Genomic DNA, 22,789 nt, shown 5'->3' with positions numbered 1-22,789 from the left:
GAATTTTCCAGTGAGCAGTGAAATAGCAAGCTATTTTGTGTGTGTGTGTGTGTGTGTGTGTGTGTGTGTGTGTGTGTGTGTGTTGGCATTCCTGCACTAAACCTTCTCATCCTGCTGTTATTATTTTATAGTTTACAACTTGTTTAAATAGAATACAGCCTGTTCACTCTGTTACGCATTGAGGTGTGTGAAAAATGTGTAATGACAGTAGATACCTAAGAAACAGTGTAACGTGTGTTTTATGTTTACTTTAGTCATGGGTTAGAGTACTTAATCAGATGCTTGTCTGAACACCTATAGGACACGGATGTGTTGATATGTAAGTGAAACTCTGAGCTGCACCTGCTCATTCTGCGGAAATGAGAGAGAGACTCACACACATACACACTCTCTCTCTCTCTCTCTCTCTCTCTCTCTGACTGTTAGGAATTTTTCCCATCTTCCGGCATTGTTCAGGCTGAGTGTGAGTGCGTAAGGAAGCGGCAGTACATAAAAACTTCAGCAAACGTCGGTAAGTTAAACTCTTAAAATAGTGTTTTTGAAACGTAGCATCACACGCATTAGTTGCTTCATTTATAGAAGACGGCTAACGTTTTTATTCTCCATGAGTGTGATTACAACTGACCAGTGTGTATTGCGCTTTCCTCTTGACTTCTTAGATCAAGAGAATATTAATGGACACTAGTGTAGAAATACAAATGGATGAACTGAACACAAGTTCGAGAATTTGGACGTCCGTGTATTTACATGTCTTTTATATATGTGCTTTCTTTCTGTGTGACGTGTGTTTGGTGGTGGTGTTTTAACACTCATTAATAAGTTCACCTTAAATCAGCTGGTTTAGGTTTAGGGGTTGTAACTTGGCCTACTTAACATTCCCACAAGATTGAAAGCTTCATCACTGCCCTTAGCAATGTGTCGAGTCTTCCTGGTGGACTGTTTACTTCTCAGCAGTTCTCACCTTTCCACAAGTGTTTAAACAATGAGGGAAAACATTGGCATTGTGTTATTGGATATGTGCTCGTGCCACAAACCAGTTCCTATTCTTTTAACGGCTAGTGGTTTGTTTTCCTCAGAGTTTTGTTACTGCAGAGTGTTTGGTTGAGTGGCGCCAGTGATTATTAACCACCCAAAGCGACATAATTAAATAAATGTTAACCAGAGAACTCCACCCGAAGTTGTGTCTTTACAGGGTGGGAACGCTGGGATGTTTGCTTTTCCTTTTCTCGTTGCTCTGCCTGGTATAGTTTCTGTGTTCTAGATTTGTGCTGCTGCATGTTCAAATGCTAAGCAGCGCAAAGTTCTGGATATTTACTCATGGAGTGTTTGTCGGAACCAGTGGAGGTCTGAGCCCGTTCCCATGCTCCTAGTCCTGGCTGTGTCCCTGTGTTATACTGCCTGTGAGAACATGGTGACTTTTAACCCATTTGACATTTACAACCACAATATGTAAATGTCTCGTGAGTTTGCCAACCAAATTTAAGTTTGTAGCCAAAACATAAATGGACACAATACTTTTTTTTTAAGCCTCTTCAAAGAGGGACTGAAAACAGAAACACTTCCTCTACTTGTCAGTTCTTCTCCGTGTCCAGGTTTCTGCCCTTTTTCCAAACATCATATGCGCCTCCACTATTTGTATAATCAGAGATGCACATGCGCACTCAGTCACACTGCTCGTGCAAACTGGCGTGTCGTTTCTGTTGACTTTAGCGATATTTTGTTGACTTTAGAAATTAGTACCAAACAAATTTTTCACCACACTGTAAATTTAACACAGTTTCTAAATCTGCTTTTAAAAAAAGTTGAAATAATAGATTCAACTTTAGCCTAACCCACAGGTGTTGCAGTATCATTAACTGTTGGCCTTAGAAGCATTACATATTAAATAGATATTAGACAGATATTTGTTAAACCTCATTTTCATTGCAATTGGTGTGCTGGTGCATTTCTGTTGAGCGACTCTTTCCATACACAGCCTCTCTTTATTCTGCACTTCTGGGAAGAAATATGGTGGTAAGGCACCACTAGTATGTTCTCTGGGCCCCAGCTTTCCTCCCATAGGCTACACAGGGAAAAGTGAAGTCCAAGCTTTATTACATTTACATTTATTCATTCAGCAGACGCTTTTATCCAAAGTGACTTACAAATGAAGTAATACAAGCAAAGTGATATGTCAAGCGGAGAACAATACAAGTAGTGCTACCATACAAGATCTTTAATTAAGTTCATTATTATAGCTCAGAAAACAAAGCTCATTACACAAAGTTTGTCTGTTGTTATCTTCTACCTTGATTAGTTCCATGCATTTTATACCACCAGGATTACATCAGTATTTACAAGCAGAAAAACATCTTATGCCAGTTTTGTATAAATATTGAATGCAAGATAAATAGGCCACAGAACATTTATAATATTAAACGTAATAATAATATTAAAAATATTAATCGGACCTGCCATTCGGATGCCCTGCCTCTGGATGGAGCTCTCATCTACTCCAATTCCAGATGGGCACACTCACTGTGGTTGCTGGGACTACGGTTGCTTCTAAGGCCAAACATACTTCATATTAAACCATAATGAACTTTCCTTTACACTATCCGTCGTTACCCAAATGAGGATGGGTTCCCTTCTGAGTCCGGTTCCTCTCAAGGTTTCTTCCTCTTAACATCTTAGGGAGTTTTTCCTTCCCACCGTTGCCACCGGCTTGCTCAATTGGGATAAATTCACACAATTAAATCTGTATACCATGTTTTATACGCTTCTGTAAATCTGCTTTGAGACAATGTCCATTGTAAAAAGCACTATACAAATAAAATTTAATTGAATTGAATTAAACATCGACCCTTCTTGTGCTGCTGCAGCCACTAGTAGTAGTTGTTTGTTTTTTTTAAATCACAAAGCATCTTGTTCTTCACTGCAAGCATTAATACACGTTTTTGGGGATAGAATGATGAAAGCTTTGAAAGTTTGCTGTGAATGCTTCTGTGATCCTGACTCAGGGTTGAATCTGGGGTTGAGTCTAAGCATTGTTCTTTCCTTCTTTCTGTCTGTCTGTCTGTCTGTCCTTTGGGGAAACTGATTAAACAGTTCTGATTGTTGTTGCGTTAACAGGACACTTGGACAGGTTTAGATGGTGCAAGCCATGGAGACCATCAACATGTCCTTCTTGACAGACTCTGAGAGGGAACTGATCTTAGGGGTGCTGAATCGGGATGAAGAGCTGAGACGGTTAGAGGAACAGCGGGTGAAGTGAGTGCTGAATCTTCATTACAATGTCTTATGCAAGAGGCTCCTGTTCTCAGGAATCTCAAGCCCTGTACATCTCTGTGCTTTTATTAATCTAGCACAACTATAGCTATGTGTACTGAAATGTGCAGATGTATTTGCACACTTGCGTACATGTGAAAAAAGAATGAATAGTATGTTTTTCTTACACACTTGCACCTTCCAATTAATTTTCCTTCAACTAATTCAAATCCGTAAATGTGTAAAATATAACTAGAAATTATTATTTAATTGTGCTGCCGTGAATAATAGTGGTAAATGAAATGCGAATGTGACTGAAATATAGGCTCAGAAATATACAGTCGCAAGAAAAAAGCAAAGAGATTTGTGTATTACTGTGCAACAATCTCTTTGTAAATATCATTTTACAACTTAAATATTTTCAACCCTTTTTTTTAAGCAGTTTAGTTAATTATGTTGGTTTCTCATTAGGGCTTCAACTCATGATTATTCTCATGATCACTTAGTTGGCAGATTATTTTTCGATTAATCGGATGGGGAGGGACAAACTTCCAGTACCTTTTTTTTTTTTCATTTATTTAAAACAAAATCCACAAACTGAGTGTTACGAATATAAACTTCAGACTAAAACTTTACACAACTGTTTGTCCAATTATATAAGACTGAAAAGAACCCAATACACACAGACACACACTAGAATATATATTATTCATTTAGGACTGTAGTTTAAGTCTTTTTTGCATCTATAAAAAGTAATACATAAATACCTTATATATATATATATATATATATATATATATATATATATATATATATATATATATATATGAAATTAGTATTTATACATTACTTTTTATGGATTCACAAAAAGCACAGAATTCTACAGTACTAGCAATCCATGGTTGATTGGTAGAACCTGTCATTCCCCAGGGATTGGTTCAAATACCATTAGTACAAATACCAGGTTCAATTACATTTTATTGTTGGTGTGACATTTAATTTGACTCTCTGAATTATCTTTTGTTTATTTTATCCATCAGTGTGACACTTGAACTTGTCTACCACTCATAGGTTTATGCAAATTATCATTTCATTTGTAAATGAAAATTTAAAATAAATCCATCAATGAACGATCATCAGCTCAGCTAACGTGATATTTGTGAATGCACGCGAATAACCAAATTGATTCATTTTAAAACATCTCCTTTGAATATATTTTGATACTTTTAACAAAAAAAAATTATTTTAAAAACTTTCCTACCGACCCCCTGCAATTACACCACTGACCACTAGGGGTCCGCGGAAACACTGCACTAGACAGTAGAGTACACAGTACGTAGTGTAAGTGTATAGTACGTCATTTGGGACACAACTTTAGTATTTACTCTCCGAACCATGTTTGCAGAACAGAAGTAAGGTAGTGAGTACCCTGTGTACCCTGTGCCAGTTAATCGATAATGAGATTCGTTGACAACGATTTTCATAATCGATTATTATCGATTTTATCGATTAGTTGTTGCAGCTCTATTTCTCATTGATTCTTTCCACTGTGTATATTGTAATAAAGTTACATTTTGGTTAGGTTAGGCAAAACTCAAACCATTCCAGTCCTGAGCAGATAAATAAATTTTTTAGAAAGGGTACTGACTGTAGAGTGGTAGACATAACTCTAAAATATATGTATATTTTTTTAAATACTACTTTTGAACTATAGGAGACTGAAAGCAGAGTTGTTGGATGTCAGGAGAAAGGGAGCAAAGCGCAGCAATGGCAATTACAGTGAGCGCAGCTGTGGACGCTGTCAGGAGCCCCTGGGCCGTCTAGCTGCCAACACTAACCAGTGCCCAGTGTGCAAACACAAAGTGTGCCGAAACTGTCGTACTGTCCGAGCCAATGGGTTCTGGCTGTGCAGTGTGTGTGCCAAAGAGGCGTGAGTATAAACACACATGATCTCAGAGCCATTGTGCACTGGAAAATTATGCCCTTTGTTTTAATGAAACATGTTAATGGTTAATAGAAGTACTTTTTTGGTGTTCCTTCCAGGGACATAAAGAAGTCTACAGGCGACTGGTTCTATGATCAGAGGGTTAACCGTTTTTCCACAGCTCCTGGACATGATATAGTACGAGCCTCAATCAGGAAGCGACCTCCAAGTAAGTGCAGGAAACAGATATCAGACAACAGTGTGTGCTTTCACTATTCTAGAGACAGCATGAAAAAGAGAAATAACAAGTTATGAACTGTAACATTTAACATTAATTGTAATATATAATCTTGACAGAAAGCCTGTTTAGTGGTTAGTGGAAAAGCAGACACAATATATTAAATAAGAAACAACAGTCTAAGTCTAATAGCCTCTTTTTGAAATTGGCATGGTGCCATCCCAGCAAAGAAGCGTGAAACCACAGGGGAGGTTCTGTTGAACAGTCCAGATTTGAACTCCAGCCAAACTTTACCAGTACCACGGACCAGACTGAAGGATCTTGCTCTAGGAAACAAAAGGTAAGTCCATCAGGTGAAAACTGGGGGCAAGATTTCAATATATATGACAGGATTATTAAATAATAGTGGCTAAAAACAGAAAGCTTCAAGACATGGTCATTGTTTAGTTAGTAAAAAATGTGGAGGTCAAAATCTGCTGGAGGATGAAAAATGACCAAAACAAACAAATGAAGTTAATATCAACAATGATGTCTGTTCACTTGAAATGTCCAAAAAGGTGTTTTTAAATGTTCTATTTGGATCTCTTTCTTTAAATACCTTAATTTTTACCCTTTAGTATAGGGATGTTCAGTCCTATCCCCTATCCTGCACTGAGCCACACTGGCTCAGTGCAGGTAGGATTTGGCACTACTTCTGTAGTACGTTCAGACCTAATATTACCTAAAATTCACAAGACCCAACCATACTCTTTTAAAAAAAAAAAAAAAGAAAGAAAGAAATGTAATTGTGAGTAAATAAATTAGTTTAGCATTTACATAATACTGTACTGCGCATATATATATATATATATATATATATATATATATATATATATATATATATATATATATATATATATATATATATATAATAAATTATTGCCACCTTTCATGAATAACATTCAACAAATGGAAATTTAGGACATAAATGTGGATTCTACACATTTTAAACAGTTGTTCTCAAATTAGTGCGTTTGTCCTGAAAAACACTTGTCAGCACATCATTAATACTATGGGAGATATTTGTATTGCATCAGAGATGCCTTTATACATCCATTATTCTGGATGTAGCTTTGGGCAGGAGGAGAGGTCTTCAGGTGGTGCCCAAACTTCTCAGAGTGTTTCGACCGTTAACCACAACACACTCCAGTCAGCAGTGGCGGCCAACTCACTGCCCCCTCCTCCCAGCTTCCAGCTAGTTTCCTCCCTCTTATGCCAAAGCAAACAGGAGGCTGCTGCTTCTCCCAGCCTGCGAACTGCTGTTTTCCTCTTGTGGCCTCTGACTCCATTAAATTCCACACTGATTGGGTGGGGAATCCTCGACACCCTACCTCCACTGTAAACAGCCATGTTGTCCACCCTCTCTCTATTCTGATACTCCTGGACAAGTTGTTGGTACTTAGTTTTCTTCCTTTCTGCTGCTTCCTCACAGTTCTCCTCCAATGGGACTGTTAGTTCCACCAGGATAACTTTCTTCCCCTGTAGAGACCACATGACAATGTCTGGTCTCAGAGTTGTGGAAAGTACCACCTCTGGGAACAAGAGATTCCTCCCAAGGTCGATCTTCATCTCCCATCCCTGGGTTGACTGTAGCAGGTTTTGGTTGGCTTTGTCCTGAATAGCTGGCCTCTGACCCTCTTTTACAAAGGTGATGGTGTTCAGTGATTTTGTTTTGGCTGGGTGTTATTTCCACCTTTCCTACTCGAAGATGTCTGCAGGTGTTGTCAACACCTTGTCATGGTGCCACCGATACCTTCCCTGGGTCAGAGCTGTTTTGCACCCTGATAAAATATGTGCCACGGTCCCTTTAACTCCACATAACTTGCAGAGGGGATCCTCACTCTTCCCCCACCTGTGCAAGTTGACTGGGGTGGGGAGTGTGTCATACACTGCTCTAATCAAAAATGAAATTTGAAAAGGCTCTAATCGCCACAGTTCAGTCCATGTGATGGTTCTCTTAGTGAGGTCCCACCTTGTCCACTCACCTTGGGTACAAAACTCGATGGACTTGGCTCTTCGTTATTTCTCCTCCTGGTTTCAAACTTCATCCTGGATCCAAGTTCTCTTTTCACTAGAAGTGGACTTCAACCACTGTTAGAAGTGGGATGTTCCTATGCCTTGTCTTCCAATGCAGGGATTACCGATGAGATCTCTAGAGAATAACAACTCTGACCCTCATACTGTGACATCTAAGAAAGTTAAAGGATATTTACTGAAGAAACTTGGACCACTGCTCCATGCAGAATTTCAAGTGCCTGTATAGGTTTGTGCATGTGGACTGTCCTTTGCAATTTACATTCAAGGGGCCAAATCCAAACTCTAAAATGGCCTTTGCAAAGCACTGATTTGGTTCCTGCAGTGATTCCTGTGCTAATTTGGATGTATATTTGAGATCATTATCTTGTTCCTTCCAGGCTTGTGCTTGGCAGAACTCATGATTTTCTTTTTCACAAGGACCCTGGATCAATGAATATACAGATATTACAGTGGATATTAATGCTTTTCCTTATATGAAGTTCAGTTTTTTCTGCAAACATGCTGGTGGCGTGCATGTCCAAAAAATGTTTCATCTGACTACAACATGTGATTCCAGTTGTAGTTCCAATAAAGCTTAGCAAAGTTGAGACCTGCTATTTTTCCACTTAGTTGATCCCAGGGAGTACTTTTTTTGCTGTCCGTCTAACAACTTGTTATTGAAGTGGTGCATAATAGTCGATTTTGAAACTTTATCAACATCAAGAATCAATTAAACTGTGCAATTTTGGTTCCTTTCATATCCATTATCTAATTTCCAGAGTAACAACCATCTGTCTGTTCTATGTTGAAAACATTTTGGTTTTCCCCATGGTGATGGATGGCAAACTGATTTTACCGCAGGAGAAGGTAACCACAGTTCCTAGTCTCTGAGACAATTCCAGAAGGACCAGATGAAAGGTGTTGTCTTTACAAGGACAAAATTTGCCTTTGACAATGAAATATTAAAACAACCCCTGTTTTCTGAACAAAAACCATCTCAGTTGAACCGTCATTAAATAGATCGTCAGTCCGAAAGGATTGAAAATGAAGATTAAGGAACATTCTAAGGAAGTTAAAGATCTGGAAATAGAATTTTTTGACTCTGTAATAGGGTGTAAAATTATATCTAAGACAGTAGACATCCCAGTAAGCACTGTTGAATCAAAAGTGAGGAAGTAGGAGCTGCATCACACCACTCAAACACTGCCTAGACAAGGCTGTCCCTCATAAGCAAGACAGAGAGTGATGAGGGAAGCCACAGTGAGGCCAACAGTCCCTCTAAAGGAGTTACAGAGTACAATGTCTGAGAGTGGAGTGAAGGTGCACAAGACAACCATTTCAAGAGCTCTGCATAATTGAGGACTGTATGGAAAGGTTGGTAGAACAAAACTATTGCTCAAGGAGAACCATAAGAAAGCACAAGGTTGACTCAGTGAAAATGTGTTGGTGTTTTGTTTTTGTCATGATACCAAGGTCAAGTGCGGTCTGTGGTGCAAACCTAACGCATGGCATAGCTCAATTATCACCAGACCTGCAGTAAAATATGGTGGTTGCAGTATTGTCCTCAGGGGACACTTTGCATCCTCAGAACTTCTTGTCTGAGTTGAAGGGAGAATGAATGGAGCAAAATACAGGGAGATATTACAAGAGAACAAGTCTGCTAATAAATAAATAAATAGGTAGGTAGATGGGTAGATTAAATAAATAAATAAAGCAAGCTTGGGAGAAATATCATGTTTCAGCAGGACAGTGGTCCCACATACAAGACCAAAGCAGTGCAGGTGTAGATAAAAACAAAAAAGTGAATGTTTCACAATTATAGCCCAGATCTGTATCCCACCTAGAATCTGTTGCACTGTTTGAAAATTGCTGTCAACAAACAACATCCAACCAACCTGAAGAACCTAGAGCCAATCTTTCTGGAAAAAATGTGCAAAAATCACTGTCAAACAGTGAAGATCCCATTCCAAAACTATGGGAATTAATGTGGAGTTGGTCGCCCCTTTGCTACTGTCACAGACACTCTTTTGTGAAGGCTTTTGGTACACTAGGTTCTGGTATGCCATGTACTATGTGAGGATTTGTGAAGAATTCTTCCACACCAACCATGGCAAACTGTGTTTTTATGGGCCTTGATTTGTACACAGGGGCATTGTCAGAGCCCCTTAGTTTCAATAAAGGGAAATATTAATGTTACAGTGTGCTGTCAACTTTCTGGCAAGAATTTGTGAAAGGCCCACAAATAGATATAATGTTCAGAGATAGATGCATACATACAGTACATACACCCCTCTGAAAGTATTGGAATGACAAACCAATTTTTAGTTTTTGCTACACACAAAAGACATTTGGTTTCAAAAGATGAATATGAAGGATAGATCGGAATTTTAGCTTTTATTTCCTGTTTACATCTAGATGTGCTGAACAACTTGTAGCATGGCAGACAACCCAATTTTTAGATGAGCAAATATTGCTAGTATTGGAACAAATACTCTTAAATTAAATAACATGTAACATATGGTTACATAACCCTTGCTTGAAATAACTGCATCAAGCTGGTAACCTGCTGACATCAAACTGTTGCATTCTTCTTTTGGGATGCTTTTTCAGGCTTGTGCTGGAGCTTTGTTCAGTTGTTGTTTTTTGTTTTTGGGGGGGTTTCTCCCCTCAGTCTCCTCTTCAGGAGGTGAAATACATGTTCAATTGGGTTAAGGTCTGTTGATTGATTTGAGCAGTCTAAAACATTCCACTTTTTTCACCTGATGAAGTCCTTTGTTGTATTGGCAGTGTGTCTTGGAAAGTTCCTCCCAATTAGATAGGAGGCATTTCTCTATAAACTGGCAGACAGAATGTTTCTGTAAAGTTCTGAATTCATTATGCTACCATCATGAGTTACCTCATCAATAAATATTAGTGAGCCCATTCCAGAAGCAGCCATGCAAGCCCAAGCTTGTTTTGGCTCATGGGTCATCACTTTGGTAGAGGATCATCTTGCTTCCAGAATTTGTGTGGCTCATCTCTGAATTTCTTTGAGAATTCCAATCTGACTTTCCGATTCTTACCGCTGATGAATGGTTTGCATCTTGTGGTATGGCCTCTATATTTCAGCTCTTGAAGTCTTCTTTGAACAGTGAATCATGATACCTTCACCCCTGCCTTGTGGAGGTTGTTTGTGATGTCATTGACTGTTGTTTTGGGGTTTTTCCTTCATAGCTCACAATGTTTTTGTCAACAACTGCTGACCTGCTCCATATCTGGTTGTTAGTACACCAGTGCTTTCTTTCTTTCAGGACATTCCAGGTTGTTTTATTGGCTATGCCTAATGCTCATGCAATGGCTCAGCTTTTCACTACTTTCTCAGCTTCATAATGGCTTGCTTTTCTCCCATAGACAGCTCTCTGATCAAGTTGTTTTATCCTTTTTAACAACAAATGCAGTCTTCACAGGTGATGTCCAGCCTTCAAACCAAGAGTAGATATTCAGAGCTATTAATTGTTTAAACAATCAGTCTAACAGGGCACACCTGTGCAGCAAGAACATCGGTCAGTCACATGTTCCAATATTTTGATGATATATCACTTGAAAAATGTGTGGGTTCAAACAAAAGCTGCCATGTTCTAGGTGTTTAACACATGTATATGTAAATATCAGGACATGAACAATGACATTCTGATGTATCGTGTCATATCTTTTTATCTCAAACCCAAATGTCTTCAGTGCAAAAATAAATAAATAAATAAATACTCGAGTGGATAATTTCAACTGTGTGAAGTCAAGGATAAATTTCACCAGTGTTGTATCTGCACTCAGCCCATCCAGTAAGCATCTGCAGCAAAGCAACACAGACTTGGCAGAGAATGCCAGCCTCTGCAGTAGCCGTGCTGACAGCGACTCATTGTCCAGCACTCCGTCGACACAGAGGTGCAGGTTTACTTAACTACTGGACAAGAAAATACTGTGTGTTATTTATGAGAACGTTAAACAGAAATTATTTTGAATTTAGGAACGAGGGAGTGAACAGGTTGAGTGGAACAGATTCCACTGTGTTAAGTGTGTCCTCTCCCGTTAAAACCCACAGTCCTTCTGGATCCTCTGCAAGCACCGAGACTGTGAGTGGACAAACATGCCTCACTTGTTCCATCCATTCAAGTTAGAGCTCCTAGATGGCCACAGCACTGCACTTTAGTGTTTTTTTGTAAGCTAACACTCCTGTCCCCACATCTTAGCTTATTACAAAGTGTAGTGAGGTGGTGGGGTTAGAAAGGGATAAACACTGAAGGGGACATTACTGTGGCCTTCTGAAACCTGATATCACTGCACTGTATTGGCTTCCATCTTACCTCTTTACCTGTATAACTGCTTATGACTTAATCTGTCTTAATCACTCTTTTTACTTTTTAAGTCATCTTTAGTTCATCAAATTAATACATGCCCGGAGTCCTTGAATGATGATGATGGCCTTTTCAAGAAAAGTGTTAGAAGAGTGCACAAAATATCGGGTAATGTATGTCATTCACACACAGATTAAAGACACATTCAATAGGGGCTGCCTAATTTCAGACCATTAAAACAAATCTTATCAGTTACTTTTTTTATCACTTACAAATTCTCTACTATTTTAAAAGTACTGTAGCTTTAGTAATAACCATAATTAAAGATATTTTCTTGAACTGACCTGATTTTAACTCATAGTTTTCATTACTGGACACTTGGTTGCTTAGTTTCACAGACGGTACCTGGTGGCTTCAACTACAAGTATCCTTGGACTATTAAACATAAGTCTAAATGTACTAAATTCTCATATCAAATTTATTCAAAGAACTTCTCCAACAAACTCTATGATGCATAGTAGAAAAAGGCAAAATGACTGAAAAAGGGGAAATTTAAATAAAAGAAATAAATTTTACACAGAGCACAACACTTAAACAAAACACACTCAAAAAAAAAAAAAATCAGGTCTCTTTTTTTTCCCCCCCACTTTCACTCCTTCCTGTCAGCTTAGGTGATACAAACATGTCTTCTCTCATGACTTTTAATAGCTTGTGAATGCATTGCTAGTCCCCTTCTTCCTCTCTCCCTTTGGCTCAAAAAAAGATTTTCTAAGTAAACCCAAACAAATATTGTGATAGACCTTGGGCTCAGTTCATTCTTATTTCAAGTCATTTGTTTGACAGAATAACCCAACCCTTTGGTAAAAAACTCATGATGTTAATGCATGTCTTGTTGGTGATGGACACGCTCCAGATTAAATATGCCTTGCAGAACCTCTTTCAGACCAAAATACATACTTTCTCTAAAAATAAAGATTCTGTATTAATCATAAACATAAATCATTCTGACATGTTAATTACATAATTACACATATAAATAAAAGGATATAAATTGGAGATCAAATCTTAAACAACTTTCCTTGGGTAAATGACGTACAGCTCCAATAGACCTGTGATTATAAACTTGAATTCACGGTGAATTTAAGATGATCTGTTCTCTGGATTTGTAGAGTAAAGGGCTGTAACTACTGTTCTGTTTGCTTAGATTTTAAGCCAGTCTCTGTAGTGGACGTACGCTATGATACGACTGAGAACACCGCAGCCTCTATGGGAGACAGAAGCAAGTCAGTTCCAGGTCTAAACATAGTGAGTTTTCCTTTCTGACTGACCTACATGGCAGTCTTTCTCATGGGATGCCTTAAAATTATTGCTTTGCCGTACATGCAGTATTTCAGATGGCATATTTCTGCAGGATGAAGAGGAGGAGGAAGAGGATATTGATAACTTGGTCAGCATTCACAGAAGGACTGTGGGTGAAGGCACCACCAATCTGCGTGGCTCCAGTGTAAAATACCATGTTGTTTATTAATTGAACAAGTTCTTTTATATAAACGCCAGCTCCTGCATGAATGTGTTTTAATTTTTGCAGGGCACGCTGGGCAGCATGATGAGTGTATACAGTGAGGCAGGGGATTACGACATTGTGGATGTCAGTGGGGACATTGTCTTCTCCCTCCACTATGATGAGAGAATGCAAAGTCTCTCAGTTCTGGTCAAAGAGTGCAGAGGTCTAGCTTATGTTGCCAAAAAGAAGTGCAACCCGTAAGTGTTCTCTACTGATAGCGCTGTTGATTTTAACATAGAAGTTTTTTGTAGCAAGTTAATATGCATTTTATGCTGTTAATCAAATAAATGGGTATAATGTGAGCAATTTATGTTTACTATGATGCACAAAATTATGTTAAAGTAGAAGTACAAACCAGTATCATCACAAGCCAACTATAATTTGGTGGGGGAAATGGGTAGAGGAGATTGGGGGGGGTGAATAAATGTGGTAGGGGGTGGCATTGTTGCCAGGTTGGACGGATTTTCTAAATGGACTGGACTCATATGTACAGACAGAATTGGATGAGAGAATTAATTGGACAGGATTTTAAAACTTACATGCCAACACTAAAGGTCAGGTACTTTGTACAGCAGGACAGTTAACTACATGCTATGCAAAGCTTTATGCAACAGCAGAAGACCACATCAGGTTCCACTCCTTCTGAAATGATTTTCTGCTCACCACAATTGTAAAGAGTTACTATATGAGTTACTATAAACTTCCAGGCAGCTCAAACCAATCTGGCCATTTTCCTTCGACCTCTCTAATCAACAAGAGGTGTGTGTCTGTGTGTATGTATCGCAGTTCAGCAGTATCAGAAATACTCAAACCACCATATCCGGCACAAACAGCCATGCCACAGTTAAAATCACAGAGATGACATTTTTTTCCCCATTCTGATGTTGATGTGAAGATTAACTGAAGCTCTTGACCTGCTGCCACATGATTGAATAATGGCATAAATGAGCAGGTGTACAGGTGTTCCTGTTAAAGTGGATGGTGAGTCTATATAACTGTATAGATGTTATTACAATATTGTTATAGTAATTTACAAAAAAAAAAAAGTACTAAAGGTTTCGAGGTCAGTTCCAAGCCAGTATAGTAATGCCGAAAGAGGAGATGAAGAAGAAGAAGAATGAAAGACTCTATTTGTGTCACATATACATTACAGCACAGCAAAATCCCTCTCTTCACATATGCTGGTGTCTAGGAAGTTTGGGTGAGAGCACAGGGTCAGCTATGATACGGTGCAGTGATATTACTCTTTTAAGTGAACTATATAATTCTTAAGAATTTTTCAAAAGCTGTAGTCTGTCTTTTATATTTTAGCTATTCACATAAAGACACCATTATAGTAGTCCAAGTGCAAATGTGAACCACGGTGCAGATTGATTGAGGAAAAGAATAGTTGTGCATGTAGTGAAATTCTGTACTTTTATCCACACACTGATGCTTCCCAGCTGTTTTGTGTCACCCACTGTAGCTATGTCAAAAGTTACCTCCTCCCAGACAAATCTCGTCAGAGCAAGAAGAAAACGGCTATCAAACGTAACACAATCAACCCCAGCTACAATGAGAGATTAAAGGTACTGCTTAACCCATATGTTGCAGTATATTGGTACTTTTTAAGAAAATATATTCCATGACTTATCTTTACAATACAGAAACATTTATATTTTTTGTCCAGTCTGACTTCCTATTAATGCATATATTCACTCCAATCTCAATGTAGACTCAAACACAAATACTGATTCTTATGATTGCTTTGTTTTTAATCTACATGAGTACACCATTTATGCTGAAATGTCATTTTCATGAGCCTACAAAGTGTACACCAGCCACTGTGAATGCAGGACCTCACCATTTATTCATTCATTCATCTTCAGTAACTGCTTTATCCTATACGCTCTGCATTAATGTGGATTATTTACCTCTCTTTCTTGTCCTTTTTTTCTAGTACTCAATCAGTCGCTCCCAGCTGATGTCTCGTACTCTCCAGCTCTCAGTGTGGCATCATGACCGTTTTGGGCGCAATGCTTTCCTTGGGGAGGTGGAGATACCAATGGACTGCCATGACATTGACTCAGGCCAAGAGGAGTGTGTGACACTCCGAGGAAAGGTAGTGGAACAAATGTGCAATGTCTAATCCAGTGCAGTTCACTCATGTATATTATACAAGTATTGTATGATTTAACTGTTTTAAATGGTAGTTCTTTCTGTATGCAGGTGGGCAACTCTTTGACACTGTCAGCTTTTTCCCAGTACAAAGGAGAACTTGTGATTTCTCTAAAGTATGTCACTGAGACGAAGGCAGCTGGAGAAAAGCCCCGAGGTGAGGGAACAGTTCCCCAGTTCCTTTAGTCAGAGGTGGCAGTAGTACACATATCCTTGAGTCCTTACTCAAGCAATAGTGCACTTCTCTAAACAAATATTCTGGCAAAAGATCTTAAATATAAAATCCTTGAAAGAAACCAGATTCAAAAGGGAACCCATCCACTTCTGGGTGACACTGGATAGTGAGATTGTAATGTGGATATATAAAGTATACACACCCCTGTTAAAATTGCAGGTTTTTGCGATTTAAAAAAAAGTAATAAAGCCAAGATAAATTATGGCAGAACCTCATTGTGAAATTGCAACTTATAGTTTTCCACTTTAATTTATAAGAATGATTGATTTTATGGGAAACAATGAAAAATTAAAAATGTACAGTAACCTGGTTGCATAAGTGTGCATACTGCTAAACTAATATTTAGTTGTAGCACCTTTATATTTTACCACGGCATTCAATCTTTTTGAGTCAATCAGTCTGGCATGTCTTGACTTAGCAATATTTTGCCATTCTTCCTTACAAAAGCATTGTAAAGCCGCATCTCCTGTGCACAGCCCTCTTCAGGTCACCCCACAGATTTTCTATTGGATTTAGATGTGAACTCCAAAACCTTGATCTTGTTTTGGTTAAACCATTCTTCTGTTGATTTGGCGGTGTGCTTTGGGTCGGTGTCATGCTAAAAGGTAAAATTCCTCTTCATCTGAAGTGTTTCAGCAGAAGCCTTAAGGTTTTGTGCCAGAATTGACTGGTATTTGGAGTTATATATTATTCCCTCCACCCCAGTACCACCCCAGTAAAGCCCCAGTACCAGCTGAAGAAAAGCAGCCCCAAAGCATGATCCTGCTGAGTACATGCTTCACCGTGGGGATGGTGTTCTTTTGGTGATGTGAAGTGGTGTGTTTTTTTTGTGGCAAACATATCTTTTGGTATTATGCCCAAAAAAGTTCACCTTTGGTCTCATCAGACCATAACACATTTTACAACGTGGTTTTCGGATATTGGATGTATGTACTTTAGCCGGGCTTGGGTTTTGTTTTTGTTTGTTTTTGTTATTGTAAAAAAAGGCTTCTGCCTTTCCACCTTACCCCATAGCCCAGACATATGAAGAATTTGGGAGCTTTTCACATGTAGGGAGCAACCAGTACATGCCAGAAATTGTTGCAATTCTTTTAATGTTGCTGTAGGCCTCTTGGCAGCCTCCCTGACCACTTTTCACCTGGTCTTCTTACCAATTTTAGAGGGATTTCCTTTTCTTAGAAATGTCCCTATGGAGACCCAGGGTAGAATATGTGCACAGCACCCCCTTGCTGTTCGTAAAAGGCGAATGGGGCAACTTGTTGCCCATAAGTTGTGACCCGTGTCTGTGGAGGAAGAGGTCCTGGCATCATCTTTATCAACTGTCTGAAGTTCTTTCTGTCAGAGGTTCTGCTGGATGCAAGAACAAACCTTTTTGCTGCAATTGTGGAGCGGAAAGGCATGAGGAAACCTGTCCAAAACCACCAAAATGCAGAAGTTGAAACCAAGAAACACACTTAATATCAAACAGCCCTCTGAAAAAGTTTGTAAGTTTTAACACGTATGGCCCAAACATACATCGTCCCTCTGGTGGAGCAACCATCTTAGTTCGACATATAATTCACAGCCAGAGCATGGTAGACACTAACCTACAGGCAATAGCACTACGTTTAACTCTTCACAAGGCCATTACTCTGTGTAATATTTATATACTTCCAGACATACCTATGGCACTCCAAGATCTAAACAAGCTTGATAAGAAACTACCAATCCCCTACATACTTGTGGGAGATTTCAATGGTCAACTATACTAATGCGAAGGGTAAAAAACTCAGTAACAATGATCTGCGTCTCCTAAATAATGGCTCAAATACTTATCTGCACCCAGGACATGGAACATATTCCACAACTGACTTAAGGATATGTGAACCTGAGCTTTTACTTGATTTCTTGTGGCAGACTTGGGATGACCTATGTGGAAGTAGCGACTTCCCCTTTATTATTACCGCTACAAAATAAGATATTCAACACAAAGCCTCAAGATGGCAACTTAAAAAAGCCAATTGGTACCTTTGTCAGACCCAGTGTTATAACAGATTTAATATAGTGCCTCAAGACTTCCAAGAGCCAGTTAGAAAGTTCGCTTATATACAAGTCGCAGGACCAATCCCTGGTTTGACGATAACTGTAAAGCAAAGAGAGCCTTCAACAAACAAAGGAAAACAGCAAACATGCCACTATCCTGGCAAGAAGAAATTGTTATTCCCACTTCTAAACCAAGCAAGGATCATTCTGATGTAAACAACTACCACCAAAAAGCTCTGTCCAGCTGCCTCTGCAAAATTATGGAGAGAATGGTCAATGACTGACTGGTAAGGATACTGGAGTCGTGGCAAAAAAGTCGGTGACTCAGTGTGGCTTCAGACAGAGCAAAAGCACCTAAGACCATCTCATCAGACTGGACTTATTTGTACGGGACAGCTTTATTAAGAAAGAACACAAGGAAGCTGTTTTCTTTGATCTAGGGAAGGCCTATGATGCCACCTGGAGATATGGTATTCTCAAAGATCTATATGAAATTGGACTCAGAGGCAACCTACCTATCTTTATCTCCAACTTTGTTATTCGAAATCCGGGAGAATGCTCCATCTTTACAGCTGAAGCTTGAGCATTGGTCCTAGTCCTGGAAAATATAGAGAAGGGTCGAGAGCAGAACTTAATCGCCACAGACTCGGAGTCTTGCCTCAAAGCATTCAAGTCAGTAAAGACTGACCATCCCATAATAGTCAACATTTTTATCTAAAGTAAATCTATTACAGAACGAAAACTTCAATATCCTCTTCTGCTGGGTCTCGAGTCACATTGGTCTGGGTGGCAATGAAAGCGCAAACACGGCCGCCAAGGAGGCTCTCAACTTGGAAATCTCTGACTGTTAAAAACCACCTTCTGAACTAAGACACTTAAGTTCATACATCTCCTCAAGTGGCAGACAGAATGGGACGAAAGCAACAATAATAAACTGTATGAAATGAACCCCAGTATATAAAGAAGGCCATCTTATAACTTCAAGTCTAGGCACAACTAAGTCGTGTTTACTTGGTGCCGACTGGGTCATTCAAGACTTTCACAAGGATTTCTACTGACAGGTGAATCACCCCATGACTTCCCTTCTTACTGAACTGTAATGCCTTTGATACTATCAGACAACTGTTGTCCATATTTTCTCCATATTGTCTTTACAGTGTTCCATGCCATATCCAAAGCCTTGGAAAAAAATTTGTAACCCTCTCCTGAGGGATATTTTTTTAACAATGTGATCCCATACATGCTTTGTAAGCTCTTTGCAGCCCTTGACTTTTCGAATTGGGTGTACCAAGATGATGTCATCCTATGGGAACAGCTGTACTTTATTTGGGGTTAATCAGTCACTTTAATTGATGGCAGGTGTATGCTCATTAGTATTTGATATTAGTTTGAATGTGATTGCTTGATTCTAAGCACTGCCACATTCCCAGTTATAAAAGGATCTGCAAGCTGGGTATTTTTTTCCCCTAAAACATTTCTGGTTGTTTGTCACTTGATTTCATATGTTGCAACGTTGAAAATGTTCTGACATGGTTTAACTTGGTTTTATTTTGTTGCACAAAAACCTGTCACTTTAACAAGTGTGTGTGGAGTTTTTATATCCACTGTAATATCCACTGTTACTCTTCCATAATTGTATATTATAAAGTCAAACATTACTGAGAGTCTTAAAAGGATGTTCAGTGGGAGCAGGGTCTTTATGATTACAGCAGAAGTTTTAAGGTACAAGTCTGCAGTATCCTTTGAAATCTTTGTTATCCATGTAGGACCATACACAGCAAATCTCTCGGACTTGCTTGATAATAATTAAGTACAAACTAGCTTTCCTCTGTTACAGTAAAAACTGGCTAGATAAAAGTGTAATGTAGCTAACACTGATATTTGTAGTGATATGGTGTATATTAGGTCACATTTTTTGTATTTGAGGTATAAACTTTCCTAAAAGTGAGAGGCTTGTGTTTTTTCAGTTTTTGGTGTAAGACAACGTGCACAGATTTGCACAGCCAATCGTGTGTGTGTGTGTGTGTGTGTGTGTGTGTGTGTGTGTGCGTGCAGAAAGAGATCTATTTTTCTTTTAAAATGTAGTGAGTACACATATTGTAACTACAGACACTTGAAACTGTATTTAAGCATGGTAACACCGTAATTGTACTTTGTTACTTCACACCTCTGCCTTAGTAAAGAGAGCTGAAAACTGAAGTTACATTTATTCTTCATTCTCAGGCAAAAAGGCCAAAGTAGAGGATGGTGGAGAGCTGCACGTGTTAATAAAGGAGGCTAAGAATCTTTGTGCAATGAAAGCAGGGGGCACATCTGATTCCTTTGTGAAAGGGTTAGACTAAATTCAGCCTACTAAACATTTAATTACCCATTTATGAAATTGCATTTTAAAATACCTTGTAATTGGTTTTCCACTTTCCTGATTCACAATGGTATTGTGCAGGTACCTGCTGCCATCTACAGGCAAGTCGTCCAAGAAGAAGACGCAGGTGGTGAAGAAGACCGTGAACCCACACTATGACCACACATTCATATACAAAGATGTGTGTCTGGAGTATCTAAAGGGCATGTGTCTGGAGCTCACAGTCTGGGATCGAGAAGCCATGTCCAGCAACGATTTTCTGGGAGGAGTGCGTTTGAGTTCAGGGGCAGGTGTGTGCACCTAGCTATGTCTACACAATGCGTCTGTTCTTTATGTTTCCATCATCATTCAGACCAAAACTAATTTTCCCCATTATTGCAACATTATGTTGAAGCATTAAAACATCTTCAGAGAATGATTTTCTACAGACATATTACTTTTAGTAATTGCTTTTTATAGTGAAGCATCATCTGCATTTCACTGATATTTATGTGCATACTGAATCTTACACTGATTATACAATAAAAAGTTGGGACAGTATGGAAAATGCAAAAAAAAAAAAGAATGAGTCATTTGAAAATTCACCCTGTACTGTATTGAAAACACATTATTTGATGATTTGAAAATATACACTCATTTCAAATCTGATGACTGCAACACGCTCCAAAAAAGTTGGGACAGTTGACTGTTTACCTTTTCTTTTAATAACACTTATTAAGAGTTTGGGCGCTGAGTGAAGACACCAGTTGGTTAAGTTTAGCAAGCAGAATTTTCCACCATTCATCCATTATGCATTTCTTCAGCTGTGCGACTGTGTGGGGCCTTTGTTGCCTTATTTTGAGCTTCATAATGAGCCACACATTCTCAAACGGAGACAGGTCAGGAGTACAGGCAGGCCATGCTAGCACCCGCACTTTCTGTTCACGCAACCATGCGCGTGTAACCTGGGCAGAATGTGGTTTGGCATTGTCCTGCTGTGGATGGCAGCATATGTTGCTCCAAAATGTGTACATATCTTTCTGCATTAATGGTGCCCTCATAGATGTGCCGGTTACCCATGTCATGGGCAGTGATACACCCCCATACCATGACGGACGCTGGCTTTTGGACCTGATGCTGATAACAGCTTGGATGGTCCTTTTCCTCTTTGCCCCGGAGAACATGATGGCTGTTTTGTCCAAAAACACGATTCCACTGTGCTGCTGTCCATCTCAGATGAGACAGAGTCCAGAGAAGTCGGCGGTGCTTCTGGACACTGTTGATGTATGGCTTCTGCTTTGTATAGTAAAGCCTTAACTTGCATCTGTGGTTGCAGCGGCGAATGGTGTTGGCTGGCAAATGTTTACCAAAGTATTCCCGAGCCCATGTCAGGAGATCCATTACAGACTCGTGACAGTTTTTAAGACAGTTATGTCTGAGGGATTGGAGATCACGTGCATTCAGAAGTGGTTTTTGGCCTTGTCCTTTACACACCGAGATTTGACCAGATTCCTTGAATATTTTATTTATATTGTGCACTTTAGAAGGTGAAATGCCCAAAATCCTACCGATTTGACTTTGGGGAATGTTGTTCTCAAAGTGTTGGATTATTCGCTGACTCCTCTGTTGGCAGATTGGCGAGCCTAGACCCATCCTTGCTCTTGAAGAACTAGGTCTTTTTTGGAGGCTCCTTATATACTATGATTAGACGATTGCCTCACCTGTTCACATCACCTTCTTATTTTAACTTGTCACATTGCTATTAGTCCTAAATTGCCCCTGTCCCAACTTTTTTTAGAACATGTTGCATGCATCAATTTCAAAATAAGCGTTTATCTTAAAAAAATGCAGTTGATTAGGTAAAACATCAAATACCTTGTCTTTATAGGTTTTTTTGTTTAAATACAAGTCAAAGTACATTTACATATTATTCCACTTTGTTTTATTAGCATTTTCCTTACTTTCCCAACGTTTTCAGAATTGTATGCAATTGCTACAAATGATATTGTGGTGTTAATGTGTGGTATATTGTATTTTCCACTGGCTGCCTTGTAGAGAATATTATTTCAGATAATGATTTGAAGTTTGTGTGTCTGCAGTTCGACTGAAGGAGGGGAAGCAGGAATGGGTGGCTGACTCAACAGGAGAGGAAGTGTCTTTGTGGCAGAAGATGATGCAGTTCCCAGATTCTTGGGCAGAGGGCAGTCTCCCCCTGCGCTCCTCCATGGGCAAGAGAGAGTAAAGACCCTGGCAATATGCCAAGATTAGTATGAACACAATGGATTGGTATTGCAAATCCTTCAGTGAAAACAGGCCAGTTTTCAATATTATAAACACCACAGACCAGGTGACCACCCATTTTTCCTCTTCAGTACAGGCCAGTTTAACCAGAGATGTATGTATATACATTTAATTGCAATATTGTTAAAAGTTTATAAAAATGCTGGAGCAAAAATTATGCACAAAACTTAATCTTTATTGACATTCTTCCTGAATGAGTACAGTTGCATAATTCTAAAAATGTGTATACAAAGCTGTAATTATTTGCTGCCGAATGGCACAAAGCTCAGTTACTGTAGGTCCTGACTATGTTAAACACTTTTTAAAAAGTTATATACAATTCACTTAATAAATATTATATATAATATTTTGCACTGTTCCTGTTAGCTGTGATAT

General features: G+C 39.0%; 1 protein-coding gene across 3 annotated transcripts; it reads left to right on the top strand.

Annotated features, from left to right (window-relative positions):
- Window positions 1-109: 109 nt before the first annotated feature.
- On the top strand, window positions 110-22,789 carry sytl4 (synaptotagmin-like 4). Of its 3 annotated transcripts, none has more exons than XM_053630441.1 (17): window positions 110-511; window positions 3,112-3,249; window positions 4,961-5,176; window positions 5,290-5,399; window positions 5,634-5,748; window positions 11,274-11,384; window positions 11,467-11,572; window positions 11,866-11,962; window positions 12,999-13,099; window positions 13,206-13,241; window positions 13,383-13,555; window positions 14,824-14,926; window positions 15,298-15,459; window positions 15,567-15,672; window positions 19,996-20,104; window positions 20,216-20,424; window positions 22,213-22,789. In XM_053630441.1, the coding sequence occupies exons 2-17, from the start codon at window positions 3,131-3,133 to the stop codon at window positions 22,353-22,355; spliced, it is 2,016 nt and encodes a 671-aa protein (XP_053486416.1). In that variant the 5' UTR covers window positions 110-511; window positions 3,112-3,130; the 3' UTR covers window positions 22,356-22,789. The 3 variants fall into 3 exon arrangements, with proteins under 3 accessions (XP_053486416.1, XP_053486415.1, XP_053486414.1); XM_053630440.1 differs by having other exon boundaries at window positions 13,206-13,262; XM_053630439.1 differs by having other exon boundaries at window positions 13,206-13,298.

The sequence above is a fragment of the Ictalurus furcatus genome, chromosome 8 (genome assembly GCF_023375685.1).
Source record: "Ictalurus furcatus strain D&B chromosome 8, Billie_1.0, whole genome shotgun sequence".
In the NCBI taxonomy this organism is placed as follows: Eukaryota; Metazoa; Chordata; class Actinopteri; order Siluriformes; family Ictaluridae; genus Ictalurus; species Ictalurus furcatus.
Note: the sequence above shows the minus strand (reverse complement) of the source record. Positions and strands in the feature narration are given on the sequence as shown.

What these genes read in the sequence shown, in the direction of transcription:
- sytl4 (XM_053630439.1), top strand. Translation starts at nt 3,131, where the DNA reads ATGGTGCAAGCCATGGAGACCATCAACATGTCCTTCTTGACAGACTCT. An exon ending in AGCACTCCGTCGACACAGAG is followed by an intron (nt 11,385 to 11,466) that starts GTGCAGGTTTAC and finishes TTTTGAATTTAG; the next exon opens with GAACGAGGGAGTGAACAGGT. An exon ending in GTGTGACACTCCGAGGAAAG is followed by an intron (nt 15,460 to 15,566) that starts GTAGTGGAACAA and finishes TTCTGTATGCAG; the next exon opens with GTGGGCAACTCTTTGACACT.